General features: G+C 33.7%; 2 protein-coding genes across 2 annotated transcripts in view; one reads left to right on the forward strand and one right to left on the reverse strand.

Annotated features, from left to right (window-relative positions):
- tow (target of wingless repressor) overlaps window positions 1–20,262 on the forward strand; it is a 552,940-nt gene that overhangs the window by 409,217 nt on the left and 123,461 nt on the right. The window lies entirely within an intron of this gene.
- Window positions 8,413–18,484, reverse strand: LOC140433593 (ER lumen protein-retaining receptor erd-2.2-like). Its single transcript, XM_072521576.1, has 3 exons — window positions 18,249–18,484; window positions 14,946–15,175; window positions 8,413–8,914 (listed from the first exon to the last, which is right to left on the reverse strand). The coding sequence occupies exons 1-3, from the start codon at window positions 18,328–18,330 to the stop codon at window positions 8,510–8,512; spliced, it is 717 nt and encodes a 238-aa protein (XP_072377677.1). The 5' UTR covers window positions 18,331–18,484; the 3' UTR covers window positions 8,413–8,509.

Raw genomic sequence — 20,262 nt, forward strand, 5'->3', positions numbered from 1 at the left:
CTGTCTGAATGAAACAATATAAAGAAATAAAAATATTGGGAAAGAAATTCAGGCAGACCTGACATAGAGAGGACAAAAAGGATGTTAGAAACAGCAGAGATGGAAACACTTGGAAACATTGATAGTAAGATACAATGGGACAGATCTGGAAGTACAAATATACGACGCAGATGCAAGGTGGAGATCATCAAGAACTGGGTAAGAAAAAGAAGAGTAGAATGAAACGATCATATAATCCGAATAACAACAAATAGAGTAGTAAAGAGGACAAGAGACAGTTTCCCAATAGGAAGACGATCAGTAGGAAGAACACGAAAACGATGGAACGGCAACTTACTGGAGCCACATTGAAAAACAGACAGAATCATGTATACATATAAAGAAGAAGAAGAAGAAGAAAATAGCATCCATTATAATATGTGCCAGCTTAACCAACATGGAAGTCAGCTTATTTTTTAAATTGTCACCAAGGGGTTATGAGGTTATTTCATTTCGATATACTGGGCACTCGATAATTAAATGTTCCACTGATAATGGAGTTTTGCTCTTGGTACACATCGAAGCGGAAATTAAATCAGCGTTAAAAGGTATAAAGAACAACAAAATACTGGAAAAGATGGCATTGTAAGTAAAATGATAAAACTAGGAGGTGAATGCGTCATAAAATCTTTAAAAACTCTTTAAAATCCCTGCCTATTTAAAGGAGTTATACCAGAAAAATGGAACAGTGACATTATGATAGTATTGTATAAAAACGAGATGTTGGAAACTACAGACCTATCACCTTTTTATCTTATTTATATAAGCTCTTTATGAGAATAATTTCAAACAGACTGGTACCTAATCTAGATTTTCACCAACCACTAGAGCAAGCTGGATTTAGGAATGGCTTTGGAACGAGTGACCACCTACAAGTAACAAAATCCTTCTTCTTCTTCTTTCTCTTTAAAAGCAATTCTGTTTGTTGGATTAATGGCGGATTAATACCTCTTATATACTTCTTCTGCCGATTGGTGACTTATCTCTTGCTATTTTGACGGGTCTCGTCCATTCTGTCGGATCTTGTTTCTGAGGCATATGTCATTATTGGACTTACACTGACTTTATAAATTCTTAACTTCATCTTAGTGTTAATGTGTCTGTTTCGCCATATAGTGTTACTAAGGCATCCTGCCAGTCTATTTGCTTTTTGTACTTGATCTTTCACTTCTTTGTCTAGGTCTCAATAGCCAGACAGTGTAATTCCCAGGTATTCTATTTCTATTACTTGTTCAATACTGATGCCATCAATTTCTACTTTACATCTGATTGGTTCTTTGCTGACTACTATTGTTTTAGTTTTCTTGAGATAATATTGTCATATTAAATTATGTTGCTCTTGCAGTGCAGTATTGACCATAGGTACACAACTCTTCTGCACCAGCTACAGTAAGAATGTACTATGGAGAATGGTATTGGTATTTCAGGCACATTTCCCTTAAATAAGGGTATTAGACAAGGAGACATACTCTCTCCTAAGCTATTTAATGCTTTATTATAAAGAGCTATAAGAAATAATAATTGGAAAAATATTGGAGTTAACATAAATGGAAAGTTTCTGATGAACAACTTAAGGTTTGCAGACGACATAGTCCTTTTGCATTGCAGACCGGGTAGATTATACCTGTCAACTTCTTCAAAACCTTTAGAGCATTTGTACGTGAGTTGGCCCTAAAATTAACTTTTCCACAACACACTACATGGCCAACACTGTACCGGCCAAAAACATTTCAGCTAATGGCACGCAAATTGAACAAGTTTATCCCTATTTGTATTTGGGCTACGAGATTAAATTAGGAAAAGACAATCAAACAATAGAGTTGAACAGGAGAATACGACTAACATGATCAGCTTACCGAAAACTGAGGGAAGTCTTTAGATGAGATATTCCCTAGGATCAGATATGGAGCAAAAACATTAACCCTTATCAGAAAATTCATCAATAAGTGGCACAGAGGGCAATGGAGAAGTCAATGTTGAATATATCCCTCAGAGACAGAGTTTCAAATCAAAAGTTGGGATAAAAACTGATGTTACGGACGCAGGCAAAAGAATTAAAACACTAAAATGCAACTGGGCAGAACATGTTACCATAGTCAGAGATGAAAGATGCACCAAGAATATTTTAGAATAGAAACCTATATTTAATATTATAAAGAAAGACTTCTTTGAAATACTACACAAACACCTTTTGATTTAGTTGTTTACACTGATGCTTTATTGTTTCTTGAAGCAGTATTTGTTTTTACGATTGGTAGGTTTCTAACCTTGCCAATCACCTTTCACATTTTATCTGGGTTGGGACCGGCTGTGGTAACTGCAGAGCTATTCAATCCACTCCGCAATCACCCGAGGCTTCTAGAAGTACAGATATACGATGTAGCAAGGTGGAGAACATCAAGGACTGGGTAAGATATGGAAGAGTAGAATGGAACGATCATATAAGCCGAACGACAACAAATAGAGTAGTAAAAATGGCAAGGGACAGTTCCCCAATATTAAGATGATCAGTAGGAAGTCCACGAAACGATGGAACAACTTACTGAAGGCACATTGAAAAACAGACAGATTCATGTCTACATCAAAAAAAGAAAAAGAAGAAGATGAAGACACTGATGCTTCCAAAAGTTCTTGCAGTATAGGATGCGCAGTTATTACTATAAAAAATCTTATAAGTTTTACTCGGTTGCCCTCATCATGCAGCATTTATACAAGAGAGCTGTTTAGCATCCGTCAAACCTTTATTAAATTCATTTCCACCTCATTCAAAAATGGAGCAATTTGCACCGATTACCTTTCCTCCATATTCTGATTAAAATCAATATTTACTGATCATCCACTAGTTCAGAGTACACACATATACCAATCTCTTCATGCTCGAGAAACAAAAGTCTCACTTATCTTGCGTTCCATCGCATATTGGCTTTGTCGGTAACGAAACTGCTGATTGATCTCCCTGCTAAAGAAGCGGTTACTTCATCAATTGGCCAAACAATGATCCAACTAATCAAAGACCTTAGCAAAGTTTAAAAAGTAAATCCTAGAATCTTGGTAAGCTCGTTGGAATATCTGTGATACGCAGAATCACAGATATCGAATCGAATCATGGATAATAAGAAGACTGCAAATGGGCCAACATATCAACAGTGCATTTGTGCCCTCACTGTAAACCATATACTAACGGACTGCCAACAGTACACCAGCCATGCCCGGAAAAATAATTTAAATATATCGATTGCAGAACTTCTAAACTATCCAAGTGAATACACCAAAGTGTTACAGTTCCTCAAAGACACTAATTTTTTTATACAAATTGAATAACTATTTATTAGTTATTTATTTAATTATTTCAATATTTAGTTGAAAGCATTCCTTTGTCGTTATAATTCTTCTTCTTCTTCTTCCTCTTTATAAGCAATTCGGCTTGTTCATTGGCGGGTTAATACCTCTATGGAAGGTTGTCACTCCATCGTTTGCGCGGTCATCCGATACTTCTTTGCCGATTGGTGCGACATGGTCACCGGTCTACACTCCTAGTATATGAGACGAGACTCTCGTGGGACCACTCTACTCTCATTCCAAAAGAGCCTAGCGAGGTTGAAGGAGCTGGGCCCGTACATACCTCTCCTGGCCTTGTGTCAGGCGAGGTGTGGGTGCCCCGGCACGTACCCACCGGGACATCTAAGAGTGGTAGAGGAGAGATCCTCGGCGGCGACTTGTCTACGTGCAAGGTGGAAATTCGTCCGCCTGCTTAGCCTATCCGCCCGGGGGCGAGATCACGGATAGGCGAGGTAATCGCAACACAGGTACTACGGGGAAGGTGGAGCCCCACGAAACGTTTATTTTTGCATACGTGGCGTGGCACCTTCGCTTTGGTGTCGGACTCGTAGGGGCAGAGGTTTCGCTAACGGTCGTATAGCCGACAGACCAGGTAGACCAGGGTCCTGCCAAATTTTATTTGGAGGGCACAAAGGATTGCAATGTTATTTTGACCACACGGATCTCCTTAGTTTTGCTTATGTGGTTATCTTATCCAATACTTATTCATTCTTTTTTTCTATTTTGTATCCATTCATTTATACACTGTAGTACGTTACATTTTCTTCTAATGTCTTTACTTCTATTTTGATCTCTCAGCGTATTTTTTGTAATTCTTTTCAGTACTCTCATCTCTGCCGTTTCCAGTAGCCTTTGCATTGTGGCTGTGTCGGGTATTATTTCTGAGACATATGTCATTGTTGATCTTACACTGGCTTTATAAATTCTTGACTTTATCTCTGTGTTAATGTGTCTGTTTCGCCATATAGTCTTATTAAGGCATCCTGCCAGTCTATTTGCTTTTTGTACTTGATCTCGCACTTCTTTGTTTGGGTATTCATAGCTAAACATTGTAATTCCCAGGTATTCTATTTCCATGACTTGTTCAATACTGATGCCATCAATTTCTATTTTACGTCTGGTTGGTTCTTTGCTGACTACTATTGTTTTAGTTTTCTTGAGATAATATTGTCATAATAAATTCTGTTACTCTTATGTTAAATCTGTGAACCAGTCTTTGCAGACTATCTTCATCTTGGGCTATCAATATTGCATCGTCTGCGTAACAGAGTATTTTTATTTATTTGTTTCCCATTCTGTATCCTCTTCCTTTGTTAACGCTTTTGATAATTTTATCCATGATCAAATTGAAGAGCTTGGGGCTCAATGAATACCTTTGTCTTATTCCACTGCCTATTTCTATAGGTTCTGTAAGTTGTCCATCTATTCTGACTTCAATTTTGTTGTTTTGGTAGATGTTTTCGATAATTTTTATATTTAAGGGGACTTCTCTATTATACAGAAGATGGATTAGATCTTTGAGTCTTACTCCATCAAACGCTTTCTTTAGATTAATCAGACACAGACATGCTGGTTTATTATACTCTAGTGATTTCTCAGTTATTTGCAGATTATTGCATCTGTACACGATCTTCCACTACGAAAACCCTGTTGTTCATCTGCTAAACTTATCCTCTGATTTCTTAGCACTTACAAAATTTTAGTTGTAAGTTTTAGCATATAGTATTTAACAAGTTTATACCTCTGTAGTTTTTTGGCTGTTTTTTATTTCCTTTTTTAAATAGTAGAATTAGTTCGCTGGTTCTCTATTCTTCCGGTTATTTATTGTGTTTTATAATTTTAATAATTCATGTTGTTAATTGTGCTGTCATCAATGTGCAAAAAAAATGTTAACCTTTCAGTGCTAACGTGAATTATTTTGACGTAAGTACTAACGTCCGTCTCTGGGACCGTATATTTATACATGCCCTAGTACTGTAAATTTTACCAATTTTTAAAATTTAATTACTTTAAGGGTCTTATTAAATACTTTTTTATTTAAAATAAATACAGTTTTATTTAAAAATTCTGTTTATAAACATTTATTTTGACAAAAATAATTACTTAACAAAAACAAGCTACTATTCTAAAATGTGGGAAAAAAACCCTAAAATCTTACTACAAACAAAAAATTTGCTTAGTTGCTTTTAAACTAAAGCTTACATTATCCACTTATAATAACCACACTTAAAAAATTCTAATAATACGAGGTAACTTTAAACTTAAAAAAAGTCAATCTTTTTCTGAACATTCCACACATATACCCTTTATGTGTTCTAAGCACATAAATTTATTACACGAGTAACAACTGTACTTTGTTTTTAGACTTTTCTGGCTTCCACAGTAAAAACAACGACCATGAGATTTTGCAATATTTTGCACATTCAACGTAATATCAAACATTTCTCTGAGTCGCATACTTATCATCCTTGGCATATTTGGTGCAATTGCTCTACGTCTGGCATGTGGTTCAAGCAATTGAATACCCATTGTCTCTAAAAATGTTCTTCTAAGTGGTATGCGTTGGGCTCTCCGAGCAGAATTACACTTGTATATTGTATATGAATTTATGCCGGCGATATTCAGTAGTGCATAAAATATCACCATGGGCCAGCGATTAGTCGATCTTGCACAATTGTAGCTTTCACACATCTTGTCAATAGTGTCCACTCCTCCCTTGGTTGCGTTGTAATCAATTATTATGTTAGGCTTACCAGTCTGGGGATCCAACGTATCATCTTCATAATGCATTGTTGACATCAGGAGCACAACTTTTTTCGGTTTGGAATATACGAAACAATAGTGCATTTATCTTGAAATGCAAACATACTTGTAGAAGTAGGCCTATTTATAGGCGCCGTAAATTCCAAAGGCAGTTCTGGTCTATTTCTTCGAAGAGTTCCAATTATAGTGAGCTGATGATTGGCCAATAATGTATCAGCTAGCTGCTTACTGGTAAAAAAATTATCAAGTGTAACATTTCTATTTGTACCCCAGATAGGTCTGCACAAACGTACTACTAAATCCAAAGTCTTTGTGGTTTGCTGGTAGGGTCCCTGTGGTTGCTGACCAACATAAATTTCTAAATTTGAGGTATAAGCTAATTTAGCATCAGTCAAGGCGTATATTTTTATACCGTACCTATTTGGTTTTTTTGGCATATAAACTTTGAACCCACAGCGTCCTCTAAAAGCTTCTAATTTTTCATCAACTGTACAATAGTGTGACATGGTGTAGTGTTTTGGCAAATTGGTGTTGAAGTCTTCAAAAAAGTTTCGAATAGGAGCTAATTTATCTATTTTTTGTCTCTCTGCACGAGTTTGTTTATTATCAAAGCGAATAAATGCCAATAAAAATTTGAATCGCTCGTATGACATTGTAAGGCGAAATATTTCTAAGGAAGTACCGTTTTTTCTAAACAAGTCGCGAGCATTGAGATGGTTATTCTTGAACTTTCCTGCTATGTACAACAGGCCTATAAGTGCTTTTATTTCTAGTATATCCGTCTTTCTGTAGGTTCTATTCAAAGGATCAGCATGTAGTTCAATATTTATATTTGTATTTATTACAATAAGTTCCAACATCTGGTCTGTTATAAAAGATCCCCAAATATCACTAAAGATTAATTTCTCCTTAGCATCCCCCTTTACTCCTGGTAAATGTCTCAGTAAATTGTCTGCTCTTGTACGCACTCGCTTATTACCAACATGCTTTCGCCATTTAGTTTTTTTATCCTTACCAAAAAAAATAGAAATTCGCCGGCAAATATTTTCTGCTTCTGCCTCATGAAATATATCATTTTCTGCTTCTGATATATCCTGTTCACTCTCTGTATCGAGATTTTGTATTTCAACTTCGTCTTCTTCAGAACTATCCGAAGAATCGTTGCATTCCAATTCATCATTACTATCAACGTCCTCTAGAAGTCTCTGCAAATATTTTTGCTCCTCCTCGTAGTTCATTTCTATTTCTAAAAAGTAAAAAAATAATATCTTATTCACTAAAAATACAACGCTAAAAGTTACAATCCTTACCTTTAGTACAGCCGCAAAAGCTAACATCCGTCTCTGAGACCGAAATCGTGTGTAACGAACGAACCGTGTATCTACATTCAACAATATTTTAATACTAACAACGGTTAGGCAAAATATGAAGCTATTGAATGACCTAGCGCGAATATCGGAACGGATCGTTAATTATCGGTATGAATAGGTTAGCTCCGTCTGTGAGACCATGCGTTAGCACTGAAAGGTTAACTAGGTACCTTTAAATATGTTTCTGTTAGCTGCTATGTTGCTTCCTAATGTTGTTTTATTTTTTATTAATTTTTTTTCTTTTATTTTTTTTTTGTGTGAACAAATAATTGAAAAATAAAAATATGTAAGTTTAATCCATATTTTATGACAAATACACAGAAAGTGCTTACTGTTACTTAATGAGATGGATGAATAGTAAGGTAAAGTCCTAAATCTCCACTTTTAACCATTTGCAATTAATTTAGTTAGTAATCAATTTATTCAATTTAATGATAACTGCACTGAAATCCCTTTTTAATAGGTAGGAAGATGGAAAAGCTAATAAAACATTTTTACGACGGTCCATAACGCAGGATCAGAAAAACGTATAGTTTCCTGAAGCAAGAACTGTTGATACCCCTTTCTGAACTCCACCTTAAGTTCTTTGCTAGTACTAGTTGCAATCTGATTTTCTTGAATTACGACATCCATTTCCACAATGCCACAATATGGGTTGATAATCTACTGTGGTATTCTCGTCAAAACAGATTCTGACATCTGGTAGCAAAATCTGTGTGAAGGGCATTTAAATGTTAAATGTAGACTAAAACGGCATTATCCTGGACGTTCAACAATGACTCAAAAACTGTCAAAATTTGCGCCATTCATCATTTAACTCATTAGATTATAAAATATTTGATTATATTTTGATAAAAAATATGAAATAATTTGATTGGATACAGGAATGATAAATATAGGGTAAATATTTCACTTTTATTCAGTATATAAGTACAAAAGTATATAAAAAAATAATTCACATATTCAATTTATTTTCGTATTTGTAATTTATAAGAATATTATACTAACGATGGCTTGTTCACTTCAATTTTGGTATCAGGAACAGCATCAGGTTTGGTAGTTGTAATGGGTGGTGCTAGTCCAGCACTGACGAGGAAGATATTTTGAGCTTTAGTATCCATCTTTTCCTCTTGGCAGTGTAGGATTATCCTTTTAGAGCGTACAGTTACTACAGCAACGAGCAGAATTAAGAAACTTAGAATTAAAACTACTGAATATCTTATACTGTATTCGCCAATTAACCAGTAGAAGTATATGCACAATAATATGTTCAGTATCTTATACAAGAATAAAAGGTAGGTATATACTTTCATGTGTTTGGTCGTTTTTTTGCTGTTCCAGATCATATATAGCTGGGGAATAAATGCTACTGCTTCTATATAATCTCCAGAAGCAGATAATATCTAAAAAATAAAAAATTATTATAAGTTAAAACGAAATTTAAGAAATTGTGTATGTCGGTTACTTCCTGCTGGCTGGAGAAGATCTTTTAACTACAGTTTTTTTTTTAAAATGGACGAAAACTTTGTTTAAAAACTAGAAAAAAACAGTTAAATTAGTGAGATTTTAAATGGAAAAGGCAGTCAACAAGAAAAAATATTAAATGAATGAGTGACGAAGATTGAATAGATAGCTTAGTTTAATTTTAGGTTTTTTGCTTTCTCCCACTCATTCTTTTGCAGCTGTTATAATTGCTTCTCTTTAAAACCCCTTACTCATCTTAAATATTTTTGAACTTAGTTTCATTTGCTTTATTGACTTATTATTAGACTTCGGCAAATATGCATATTGCATATTTTGCATATTGTGCATATTTTATGCAAATATTTCATATTTTGGCATATTTGTATAAAAGTTTGCATAAAGTGCATAAAAGTTCAGATTTTTATACTGTATTTGAAAATTTTTAAACATACCAATTTATTTCAATTCTTGTATAAAATTTTGTAGTCATTTTAATCAAGAAATTATCTAAGTACGTAATCTCTACAGGTACAAAACATTTACAATTTCAAAGAAGATCAATTTAAGTAGCCCTCAACATTCTTAGAAAGTCTCGGTCACTGAGGCATTCAGTTATTGGATAATCGCTAAGGGTTCGCTCATTTGCATTTTATGATCTAATCCCCAAATCTATCTACAATTTATTGTATCTTAACAGCAGGTAAACGGCTAATAGTTTTGTTCCTAATTTAGGGATTTTCCAAAATCTCCCAGTTTATTGAATTAGGTACCTAAACATTTCTAATTTGATGCTCAGATTTGTAAATCATTTTTGTTTTGATATTCAAAGCGTAAACACTCGTTGTGCGTAACATTAAGGAAGATTGTGATTTTATAATGCCTAAAACAACCAGTGCTTCAACTTGGATTAAACCTTATAAGGAGCTGTCTATGGATATGGGAAAAATCTACTGTTCAGTCTGTGGCAAAATTGTAAGTATCTAATATTTTCTATTAAATATCTAATATTTCATACATACAGGGTGTTTCCAAATGACACTTACAACGTTTGACTGTAGATACTTCTCGAAAAATTGAACAAAACGATATAGTTAATGAGGGGTCAAACTTATTTACTTTTCGAGATACAGGGTGTTAAAATTAAAAAAAATTAAATTCTTTTAGTTAATAACAACAATAACTTTAAAACCAATAAACGTATTTACTTGAAATTTAGTACTCGTAGGTTGTTTTTAAATGAAAAATAGCTTCCTTTAGTGAGAAAAAATTGTCCATGGTACAATACAATGGTGTGTATTTAGAAAAATTTTTCACCTTTACTTTTTTTTATGAAGTCAGCTATTCTAAAACACAATTATTTTTATTGTAATTGAATTAACAAAAAAAAAAACTTTTGTTGAATTTTAAAATAAGTTATATGATGTACTAATGGTTAGTAACAAAAACTAATTTGTGGATTAATACTGCATTTAAAACACTTAGCGAGTGTTTTTTTTCCAAACCAGTTATTTGATTAACCAAAAACACCTTGTATATTTTTATATTTTAAAGGTTGGGTTAAAATAAAGGTTTTTATTTTTATTTATAGATAGCTTGTGAGAAGAAATTTCAGATAGACCAACATGTGAGAACTGCTTCACACATTGCAAAAAAAGGAAAAATAGGAGGAAAACATCAAACTTCAATGGCTAAATGTTTCCAATCTACTTCAAAAAAATTAGATGAGCAAGAAACTTTTAATGAAGACTTGTGTCGCGCATTAGTGTCTGCAAACATACCGCTTTCAAAATTAGCAAATGTAAATTTTAGTTCGTTTCTAAAAAAATATTGCAAACTTAATGTTCCAAGTGATCGGTCTCTAAGAAGAAATAATGTGAACGGGCTATACTTGTCGGTGTTAATTAATATTAAGGAAGAAATTGCAGATAATTATTTTTACATATCTGTAGACGAAACCACTGATTCCTCAGGAAAGTATATTGCTCATTTATTGATTGGTGTTCTTAAAGAAGATACCTTACCAAAATCTCATCTTATTTCATGCCAGCAACTTGAGAAAACAAATGCTTTAACAATTTCGCGTTTTATACAAGAAACATTAGCAACTTATTTTCTTCCGACAACTATTCCTTCTAATAAATTACTGCTTATTTTATCGGATGCTGCTCCTTATATGGTGAAAGCAGGACAAAATTTAAAAATATTTTTCCCAGATTTACTTGTGTAGCGCATGGATTAAACAGAGTTGCAGAGGAAATACGAAAAAAGTTTCCTCTTGTAAATACCATGATATCCAGTGTCAAAAAGTATTTCTTAAATCTCCTATAAGAATTCACCTTTATAAAGAAATGCTACCTAACATTCCTCTTCCACCATAACCTATTTTAACGCGATGGGGAACATGGTTAGAAGCAGCTAATTTTTATGCAGATCATTTTGTTAAAATAAAGAACATAATTGATACGTTAACAGATGAAAGTTCCCAATCTCTTTTGGATTCTAAACAAACTTTTCAGAGTAACTTGCTTTAACAAGAACTTTCATTTATAAAATCAAATTTTAGTTTTGTTCAAAAAACAATTACTCAGTTAGAATCACCAAAACTGTAATTGTTCGAAAGTACAGCATTAATAAAAGAATTTGCGTCATGTTGTCGGAACGTTAGAGGTAATATTGGAAAAGATATTTTAAAAAAATTTGAAGCTACTATGGAAAAAAATAAAGGTTACCATATTCTTTCTGAACTAGTCAGTGTTCTAGCTGGAAATATTTCGGAAACAATTAATTTAGAACCAAATGTTTTGGTTAGTTTGAAAAATGCTCCCGTTACATCAGTTGATGTTGAACGAAGTTTTTCCATATATAAATATATGTACTCAGACAGAAGCCACAAGTTTTTGTTAGAAAATTTTGAACACCACTTGGTCATTTATTGTTACCATAATACCATAATAATAATGTAAATCTTAATGAATAGTAGGAAATATTTAGTTATGTACACTTTTTTTTTAAATAAAATTGTTACTATTTTACGATTTTTTTATTTATTTGTATGCATATTTTGTAAAATATTTGCATATTTTCGGGTAAACACGTGCATATTTATGCGCATATTTTCTACATTTTTTGCCGAAGTCTACTTATTATTAACTTATTTTTTAATTATGTTTTTTATGTTTATTTCATCTCAAGGGTTATACTTTCTTCTCCGTGTTTTAGAAGTTCGTTGGTTATTCCGTCTGGTCCTGGTGACTTTCTGTTTTTAAGTGAATTTATGGAGATCTCTACTTCCTGAAAACTGATTTATATTTGGTGTCTTAATTCAGGTACATTATTGTGTTGATAATTATTTTCCTTTCCTTTAAACAGTTCCGTCAGGTATCTATCCCATTCGTTTGCTGATATGTTATTGTATTCCTTCAATTCTGCCATTTCTTTCCGTTGGTTTCTTATGAATCCCCATTTTGTTTTTGTGTACCATAGAAGTCGCTTTCCATTCTTTTTGTAAACTGTTCCCAATGTTCATTTTTTGTTCCACTTATCAACTGCTTTGTTTCATTTCGTATTCTTTTATAGGTGTCTTGGAATTCTAGAGTATTTGATCTTTTCTACTCTCGTTCTTCTTTATAATTCTCTTTTATTTTTTGTCTGAATCATGGTGTATTGTTGTTACCACATAGTGTGTATTGGTACATGTTATTGTTGTCTAGAACTTCTGTTGCTGCTTCTTCAATGCCAGTTCTTAATTTTTCAATTTTATCCCAGCTCGGGTTTATACCTTCAATGTCGTCTATTTGTTCCAGCTGTATCTTCTGTGGTAGCCTCTTTTGGTGTATTTCTTTTGTGGGGTCGTTTCATAGTGATTCTACATTGAATTTTTCCTCGATGATTTCCTGCAAAACAGCAGAAAGAGCATAATGATACCAATGTTCAAGAAAGGAGATAAAGAAGACCCCAACAATTATAGAGGTATAAATCTACTGAACACCGCGTTTACCACAAAAGTCCTAAACAACAAAAATCAATAAACTAACAACTTTATCAGATGAACAACAAAGATTCAGATCCGGAAGATCCTGCGTAGACACCGTATTTGTACTAAGACAAACCACAGAGAAGGCCATCGAGTACAATAAACCAGCATATCTATGTTTTATAGACCTGACAAAGGCTTTTGATTGCATCCAAGTCGAAGACGTCTTACACCTACTTCTTCTTCCTATGCCGTCCCCATTAACGGAGGTTGGCGACCACATTTTTAAAAGCTTCTCTGTCTTTTGCAACGTGGAATAATTCGTCTACAGTCATGTTTGTCCAGTCTCGAATATTTCGCAGCCATGACTTCCTCTTTCTACCTATTCCCTTTTTGCCATCGCCTCTACCCTGCATGATGACCTGCAGAAGACTATATTTATTATTTCTTAGTATGTGTCCAAGGTATGCAGTCTTGCGTACTTTTATCGTTCTCAACAATTTTTTGTCTCGACCCATCCTTCTCAGCACTTCCTCATTGGTGACCCTGGCAGTCCATGGAATTCTCAACATTCTCCGGTATATCCAAAGTTCAAAGGCTTCAATCTTTTTAACTATTTGCGCTTTTAGTGTCCATGTTTCTACCCCGTACAATAGTTGCGACCAGACGTAACATTCAACAAACCTCAGTCTCAGCGCAGTATTCAGATTTTTGTCACAGAACAATTGTTTGAATTTTAAGAACGCTGCCCTTGCCATTTCTATTCGTACCCGGATCTCTTGGTCTGGATATAATTCTGTGTTGATGTAAGCTCCCAGATATTTATATTTTGTCACTCTCTCTATTTGCTGTCCACCAAGAGTTAGTTGTTCATTATTTATTGGACTCCTTGATACTATCATAAATTTGGTCTTATCTGTGTTGATGTTACACCTACTGTATAAAAGAAATTGATGGGAAAATAATAAAGCAGGAAGCAAGGTTTAGATATCTGGGAATAGATATAACTAGTTACGGAGATGTTGAAGAAGAAGTACGACAACAAAGCTTAAAAGCAAGTAAAGCTGCGGGATCTCTTAATGACACAACCTGGAAGAACAAATACCTAAGACAAGACACAAAAACAAGAATCTATAAAGCAGCAATTAGACCTATATTAACATACACGGCGGAGACAAGACCTGACACATCTAAAACGAGACAACTACTAGAAACAACAGAGATGAAAATACTCCGACGAATATCAGGGACAACTCTGTTGGATAGGGAAAGAATCGAAAACATAAGAACGGGGTGCAATATAAAAGACATAAATGGATGGTTGGCAAAACGGAAACAGGAGTGGAACGAACACATTAGTAGAATGCCAGAGGATAGAATAGTACGAATAGCATGAGATTAGTCACCAAATGGATGAAGAAGTATTGGCAGACCAAGAAAAAAATGGTGCGATAATTTAAACAGTTTAGGAGGCTAATATTGAAGAAAAACAGACTTTAAAGCCTACATACAAGAAGAAAGAAAAAGAAGAAGAATTTATTTATTTCATATATTTCTCTTTTTTCATCATTGGAGGCCAATATATCTGAAGCATATTTGATCTTTTTTTTCACCTTTATCTATTTCCTTGGCGTTAATTTTCTGTTTATATTTAATATGTACAAGGAGGTGATCGGAATTGCTTTTTGCCCTTTCTGTGACTTCTCACGTCTGAAGCATATATTGCTTCTACTAACACGTGGATGATCTGATTTCTTGTTTTCATATCTGAAGAAACTCATGTTTCTTTGTAGATATTTTTCTGCAGAAATTTTGTATTGATTATCACCATTTTTTGTCTCCTGCGAAATCTATAATTCTTTGCCCATAGGACATATATACCTGATCTAATTTCTGAGAAAAAAATTAACTTATCAATTTTGTGCTTTTCAGTGTTTTATTTTTATATTATTTGCCATAAAACGTTTATTTGTAAACAATTATAGCTTTAAACTTACCCCAAAGGACGAGAAATGATGATAGAAGAAAATGGACAAAATAAAAGCTGCTGTAAGAAGAATTTCTGCCCAAAAACTGTCCGCTTCTTTTTCGTACGTATCCCTCATCTTAAAGGCTAAAGCAAAAGCCACAATTGAGGGAATTACTATCAACAATACGTAGACTATGGAAACGTTAAAATTTATAAGAACTGCTAGAGTATAGAGTAACTGCGTTTTTGCGGAGATACCTAAAAAAATGTTCATTATTAGCATATCCTATTATATAATTACCAGTGCGTGAAAAATTCAGTTTTGTCGATCTCCAACAGATGGCACCACCCTTATTATCGCAGTTTTGAGTTAAAATTTTATTTAATATACGTTTACGCTTATGAAGTCGAATAAAACAGTCGATTAAAAAGTATATTATGTAATTAATTGAAAAATTTAATAAATTGTATGACTTTTACATACTTCTTCTAAAATATAGGTCAAATTAGCAACAGGTATATGTTCTTAAAATCACTTGATACTGTGTAAATTTTTTTATTAAAATCAGCTGAGTAGATACTTTTGGCATGTAACATGCAATCTTCAGAGCTTCCTCTTATAGGTATTTGTAACCTATAAGACGAAGCTCTTAAGATGGCATGTTACATGCCAAAGGTACTAGATTTTATTAAGAAATTTTACACATAGTAAAAAAACTAGTCTAAATAATGCTACACAAAAACTAAAAAGAGAAATACAGAATATAAAAAATTCAGCAATTAATTCTTTTTTAAGTAATTTAACAGCTGACCAGAACACAGATTATTCGTTATGGAAGGCGACAAAAAGAATAAAGAGACTAATTATTCATTTTCCTCCTATCAAGTTAAAAAACGGCAATTGGACTAAAAGTAACGAACAGAAAGCAGAATGATTTGCAGGTCATTTAAAAAGCACGTTCAAACCCAACGACAATGATGGTGACGAACTGAGATAGGAAGAAACAATAAACGATAAACAATAAAACCGAAGAAACAATAACGTTGACATCATTTAGAGAAGTATTAATAGAGATAAAAAAAATATAAATCCCAAGAAAGCTCCAGGATATGGATATTGACACACCTAATAAATGCTGCTTTCAGATTGAGATATGTTCCCAGACTCTGCAACCTAGCCAAAGTCATTATAATCGCCAAACCAGCTAAACCTCCTAATGAAGTGACATACTATCGACCAATATCACTCCTTCCGGTGATGTCCAAACTATTTGAAAAACTTCTATTGAAAAGATTTAAACCAATAATAGAGAAATGAGAAATAAGAATAATAGAAATAAAATATGAAAAAATCTTATACCAAATCACTCCACCATACATTCCACTATAGATCAAGTTCACAGAGGAACGAATATAATAGAAAAAACATTAGAAGAAAAAAAAGTTTGCTCTACTAGTTTGAAAAAAAAATGTTCATGAAGGTAGCATAGGCGTTTGATAAAGTCTGAAGGTTTAAACTATAAACTAAGAACGTTCATGCCTAAACAGTATTCAGAAATCTTAGAATCGTACATTGCGAATAGATATTTCAAAGTAAGACAAGAAGTAGTGTACACCGACTTAAGAGAGATTTAAGCTCGCGTGCCACAAGGGAGTCTATTAGGTCCGGTGCTTTACTTATTGTATACGTGTGACATTACAGAGCTAGAACAAAACACTATTGCCACCTTCGCGGATGATACAACTATACTAGTGATATAGGAGACACTAGTGAAGAAACGACTGATAAGTTGCAACTATCAGTAAATAAACCTGTACCAGAAAATGGCGTATAAAGTTAAATGAGACTAAATCTGCACACATTAACTTTACAAATAAAAAAATTGAAAGTTTCCCACTTAGAATAAATGATACCCAAGTTCCTTATGCAACATCAGCAAAATACTTGGACATCACCCTAGTCGCGAGGCTGTGCTGAAAAGTCCATGTCAAAAAGAAAAGAGGAGAGCTTGATATTAGATATAAGAAATTGGATTGGCTGATTCGAACAAATTCAACATTATCAATTCATAATAAATTATCCATCTAGAAGCAAGTACTGAAGCCAGTATGAGTGTATGGGTGCCAACTCTGGGGCTGTACCAAAGCTGTTAATCTACATATTATCCAGAGATTTCAAAACAAAGTACTCAGAAACATTGTTGATACTCGTTGGTATATCCGTAACAGCGACCTCCACCGGGACCTGGGTATGAAAACTGTGATCGAAATCATCAAGAGAACAGCAGCAAGTCACGAGCAGAGGCCTCATAGTCATGTGAATGTCGAGGCAATCCAGCTTCTTGACAACACTGAACTAAAGAGAAGACAAAAACCATTTGAGTTAGTGTAAATGTGTTAGTGTAAATGTGTATATATATATATATATATATATATATATATATATATATATATATATATATATATATATATATATAGTGCTACATTGCATGTTAGTTGTAGTGCATTAGTTGACAGATAAAATAAGAGTAAGCCATAGGGTAAGCCCTTAGATTTAAGTATTTGTTGTTTATTAAGGTTAGGTCAGAAAATAACTAATGATAATTGGGCATTTGTGACCAGATAGCAATATACAAACACCGTACAGGTTTTATACAAAAAAAATTTTCTACAGAATCCAGCTTTCATTAAATTTTATCATGCGCAGTTTTCCCTCATTATCAAATAATAATATATGTAACAAAAACCGGTTTAAATGGTGTGCCGTTATTTTAAAAATCCTTAAGTTTTTTTTTTGAAAAATATTGGAGATTTACCCAAATATATAAATCGAGAAGAAGGCCAATCAGATATAAATATATAGCAAACAACAAAACTGTAACTTAGAGCAAGATGCAAGATTATAAGCTATAATAGAGCAGGCAGAATAATTCCAATAATACAGTCATTTGAACATAATGGAGGAAAATAGTTACTTAGAATACCAAAAATTGCCTAGAGGGTAATCTACCTCTTAGAAAAAAAAAAGCAAAATGCAAGTACTGTGATAAATAAAACTTTCTAATCAATTATAAGTAAATTATGGGACGATTTGTCAATTATCTGTAGATGAAGATCAAAAATAATGAAATGACGTTTTTTATATTTTTTTATGTCGAAAACTGAAAAAACTACCAAATCCTAAGATATTCTTTAAACGTTTACTGTCTAATTATCATCTTTTCGAAAAGCACTTAGCTGCTACCTAATTCATCCCTGTCAAAAGTTATTCTGAACAACAAAAATAAATACAAATGCTAATCCTCACTGATATTAAAAAGTAGATACCTACCCACGTATGATTTGTGTTTGCGTATTCCCGATATTAAATATAATATCGCAATCCCAAAGGGAATGTAAAAAATAATATCCATTTTTTCCGATATTGACCTTAACCTCTCTATATGTGTCAAAAACTTAAATGTAAACCAAAACAATGCGAAAATATACTTCTCGTTTTACAGTTCACAAAAGTTTCGAGGAGACTGGTACTGGTACCGTGACTGGTGACGTTGCAAGAGATTGGTTTATGTTGTTTGGACCACCTCTTTGTTCCGCAGTGTTGCCGATAAAATGTTTATCAGTATCATAATAGTTATAAAAATTCATAAAGAAGTGAATTCCAAAACACATATGTATATTCCAGCATTCCAGCGCATAAAGTTCATTCAGAAATATAGTGCGCCTGTATATAATAAATAATACGACAAAAAAAATTTGTTTAGTTAAATAGTACTTTTTAAGAACGATTTAATTCCATCTAAAAAAAAATTGGTGTAACCTGATTTTATGGGAATATAAACATGAATGTAATGATTTAACAGCATTTATCTTAGAATGTTAATAACAATGAAAGCGTTTCTCGGAAAAACCTCATTTCCAGTCCCATGTCTGTAAAATTTTGCGTCACTTGCTTCTGAACTCCCATATACATGTATCATCATCATCATCATCAATTAGCCTATATTTGTCCACGGCTGAACGTAGGCCTCCCGTAAAATTTTCCACCTATTTCTATCTTGAGCTTCTTGCATCCAGTTTGTGGTGATGCGCTTAAAATATTCCGTCCATCTAGTAGGTGGTCGTCCTCTGCTTCGATATGGCTCTTGCCTTGGTCGTCATTCCAGAATCTTTCTGGTCCACATATCATTCGTTAATCTGGCAACATGTCCGGCCCAAGCCCATCTACCCATGGCTATTTTTTCAACTGCACCTGTGACTCCTGTTCTTCTTCTTATTTCTAGGTTTGGTACTTTATCTCTGAGGGTAATACCTAATATTGATCTTTCCATAGCGCGTTGTGTAACTCTTATTTTATCTATTGTTCTTTTTGTGAGAGTCAGTGTTTCTGCACCATATGTAAGAACCGGTAAAACGCACTGGTTAAAAACGTTTCTTTTTAAACAAACTGGGATAATAGACTTGAAAATGTTATTCAATCTACCAAAGGCAGCCCATGTGAGACCTATCCTTCTTTGTATTTCAGTTGTCTGATTATCTCGGCCTAAGCGAATCTCATGACCTAGATATTTGTAAGCTATTACTTGATCGATGCTATGGCTCTCAATCAGAATTTTAGCGCTGACTACAAGGTTGGTCATAAATTTTGTCTTTGAGGTGTTAATTTTAAGAACAATTGTTTTGACACTTTATAGAGCGTGTGCAGCATTTTTGTAGCTTTATCAACTCTATCAGATATTAAAACGATGTCATCGGTAAATCGTAGGTGGTTCAGATCTTCCCCATTTATATTAATTCTCATGTTATCCTCTCGTTCCATTTGATTGAACATATATTGAAGAACTTCTTGGTATCTTCATGAAGGCGGGCACAAGCTGTACCAGTTTCGTAAATACTTTTCAACCCAGCCTGTTCACAAGGTTGGTAACTATTCAGTTGCCAACCTTGTGCAACCCAATGCATATACATGCATACAAACACTTCTCGTAAAAATGTTTCATAATATCTACAGATTTTGGGATGTCTACAATTTGCTATCATCGTCATCATCATCATAAACCTGTATGCGTTCACTGCTGGACATAGGTCTCCCCTAACTCTTTCCATCTGTCTCTGTCTTATGCGGCTTATTACAAACACGCTTCAGTCTTGTTTACTGTGTAACCCTACCATTACGATTTTTTCACAATCTGTATTCCTTATTTGTATATAAAATCTTAACCACAAATTTAAAAATTCAAAAAAAGTACTACCACCTTATGTAAATGTCAGCGGAACTGATATGGTTTAGAACCAGATTACAGCACGATCGCCAACAAATAGTGCTGGCGAATCGCCAAGTAGCG

Source organism: Diabrotica undecimpunctata, chromosome 2, assembly GCF_040954645.1.
Source record: "Diabrotica undecimpunctata isolate CICGRU chromosome 2, icDiaUnde3, whole genome shotgun sequence".
Classification (NCBI taxonomy): domain Eukaryota; kingdom Metazoa; phylum Arthropoda; class Insecta; order Coleoptera; family Chrysomelidae; genus Diabrotica; species Diabrotica undecimpunctata.

Coding starts and splice junctions, on each gene's coding strand:
- LOC140433593 (XM_072521576.1), bottom strand. CDS start 18,330: ATGGATATTATTTTTTACATTCCCTTTGGGATTGCGATATTATATTTA. Junction 15,176..18,248: donor CAAACACAAATCATACGTGG/GTAGGTATCTAC, acceptor ACATTTTTTTAG/GTATCTCCGCAAAAACGCAG. Junction 8,915..14,945: donor ATCATTTCTCGTCCTTTGGG/GTAAGTTTAAAG, acceptor TTTATTTTTTAG/ATATTATCTGCTTCTGGAGA.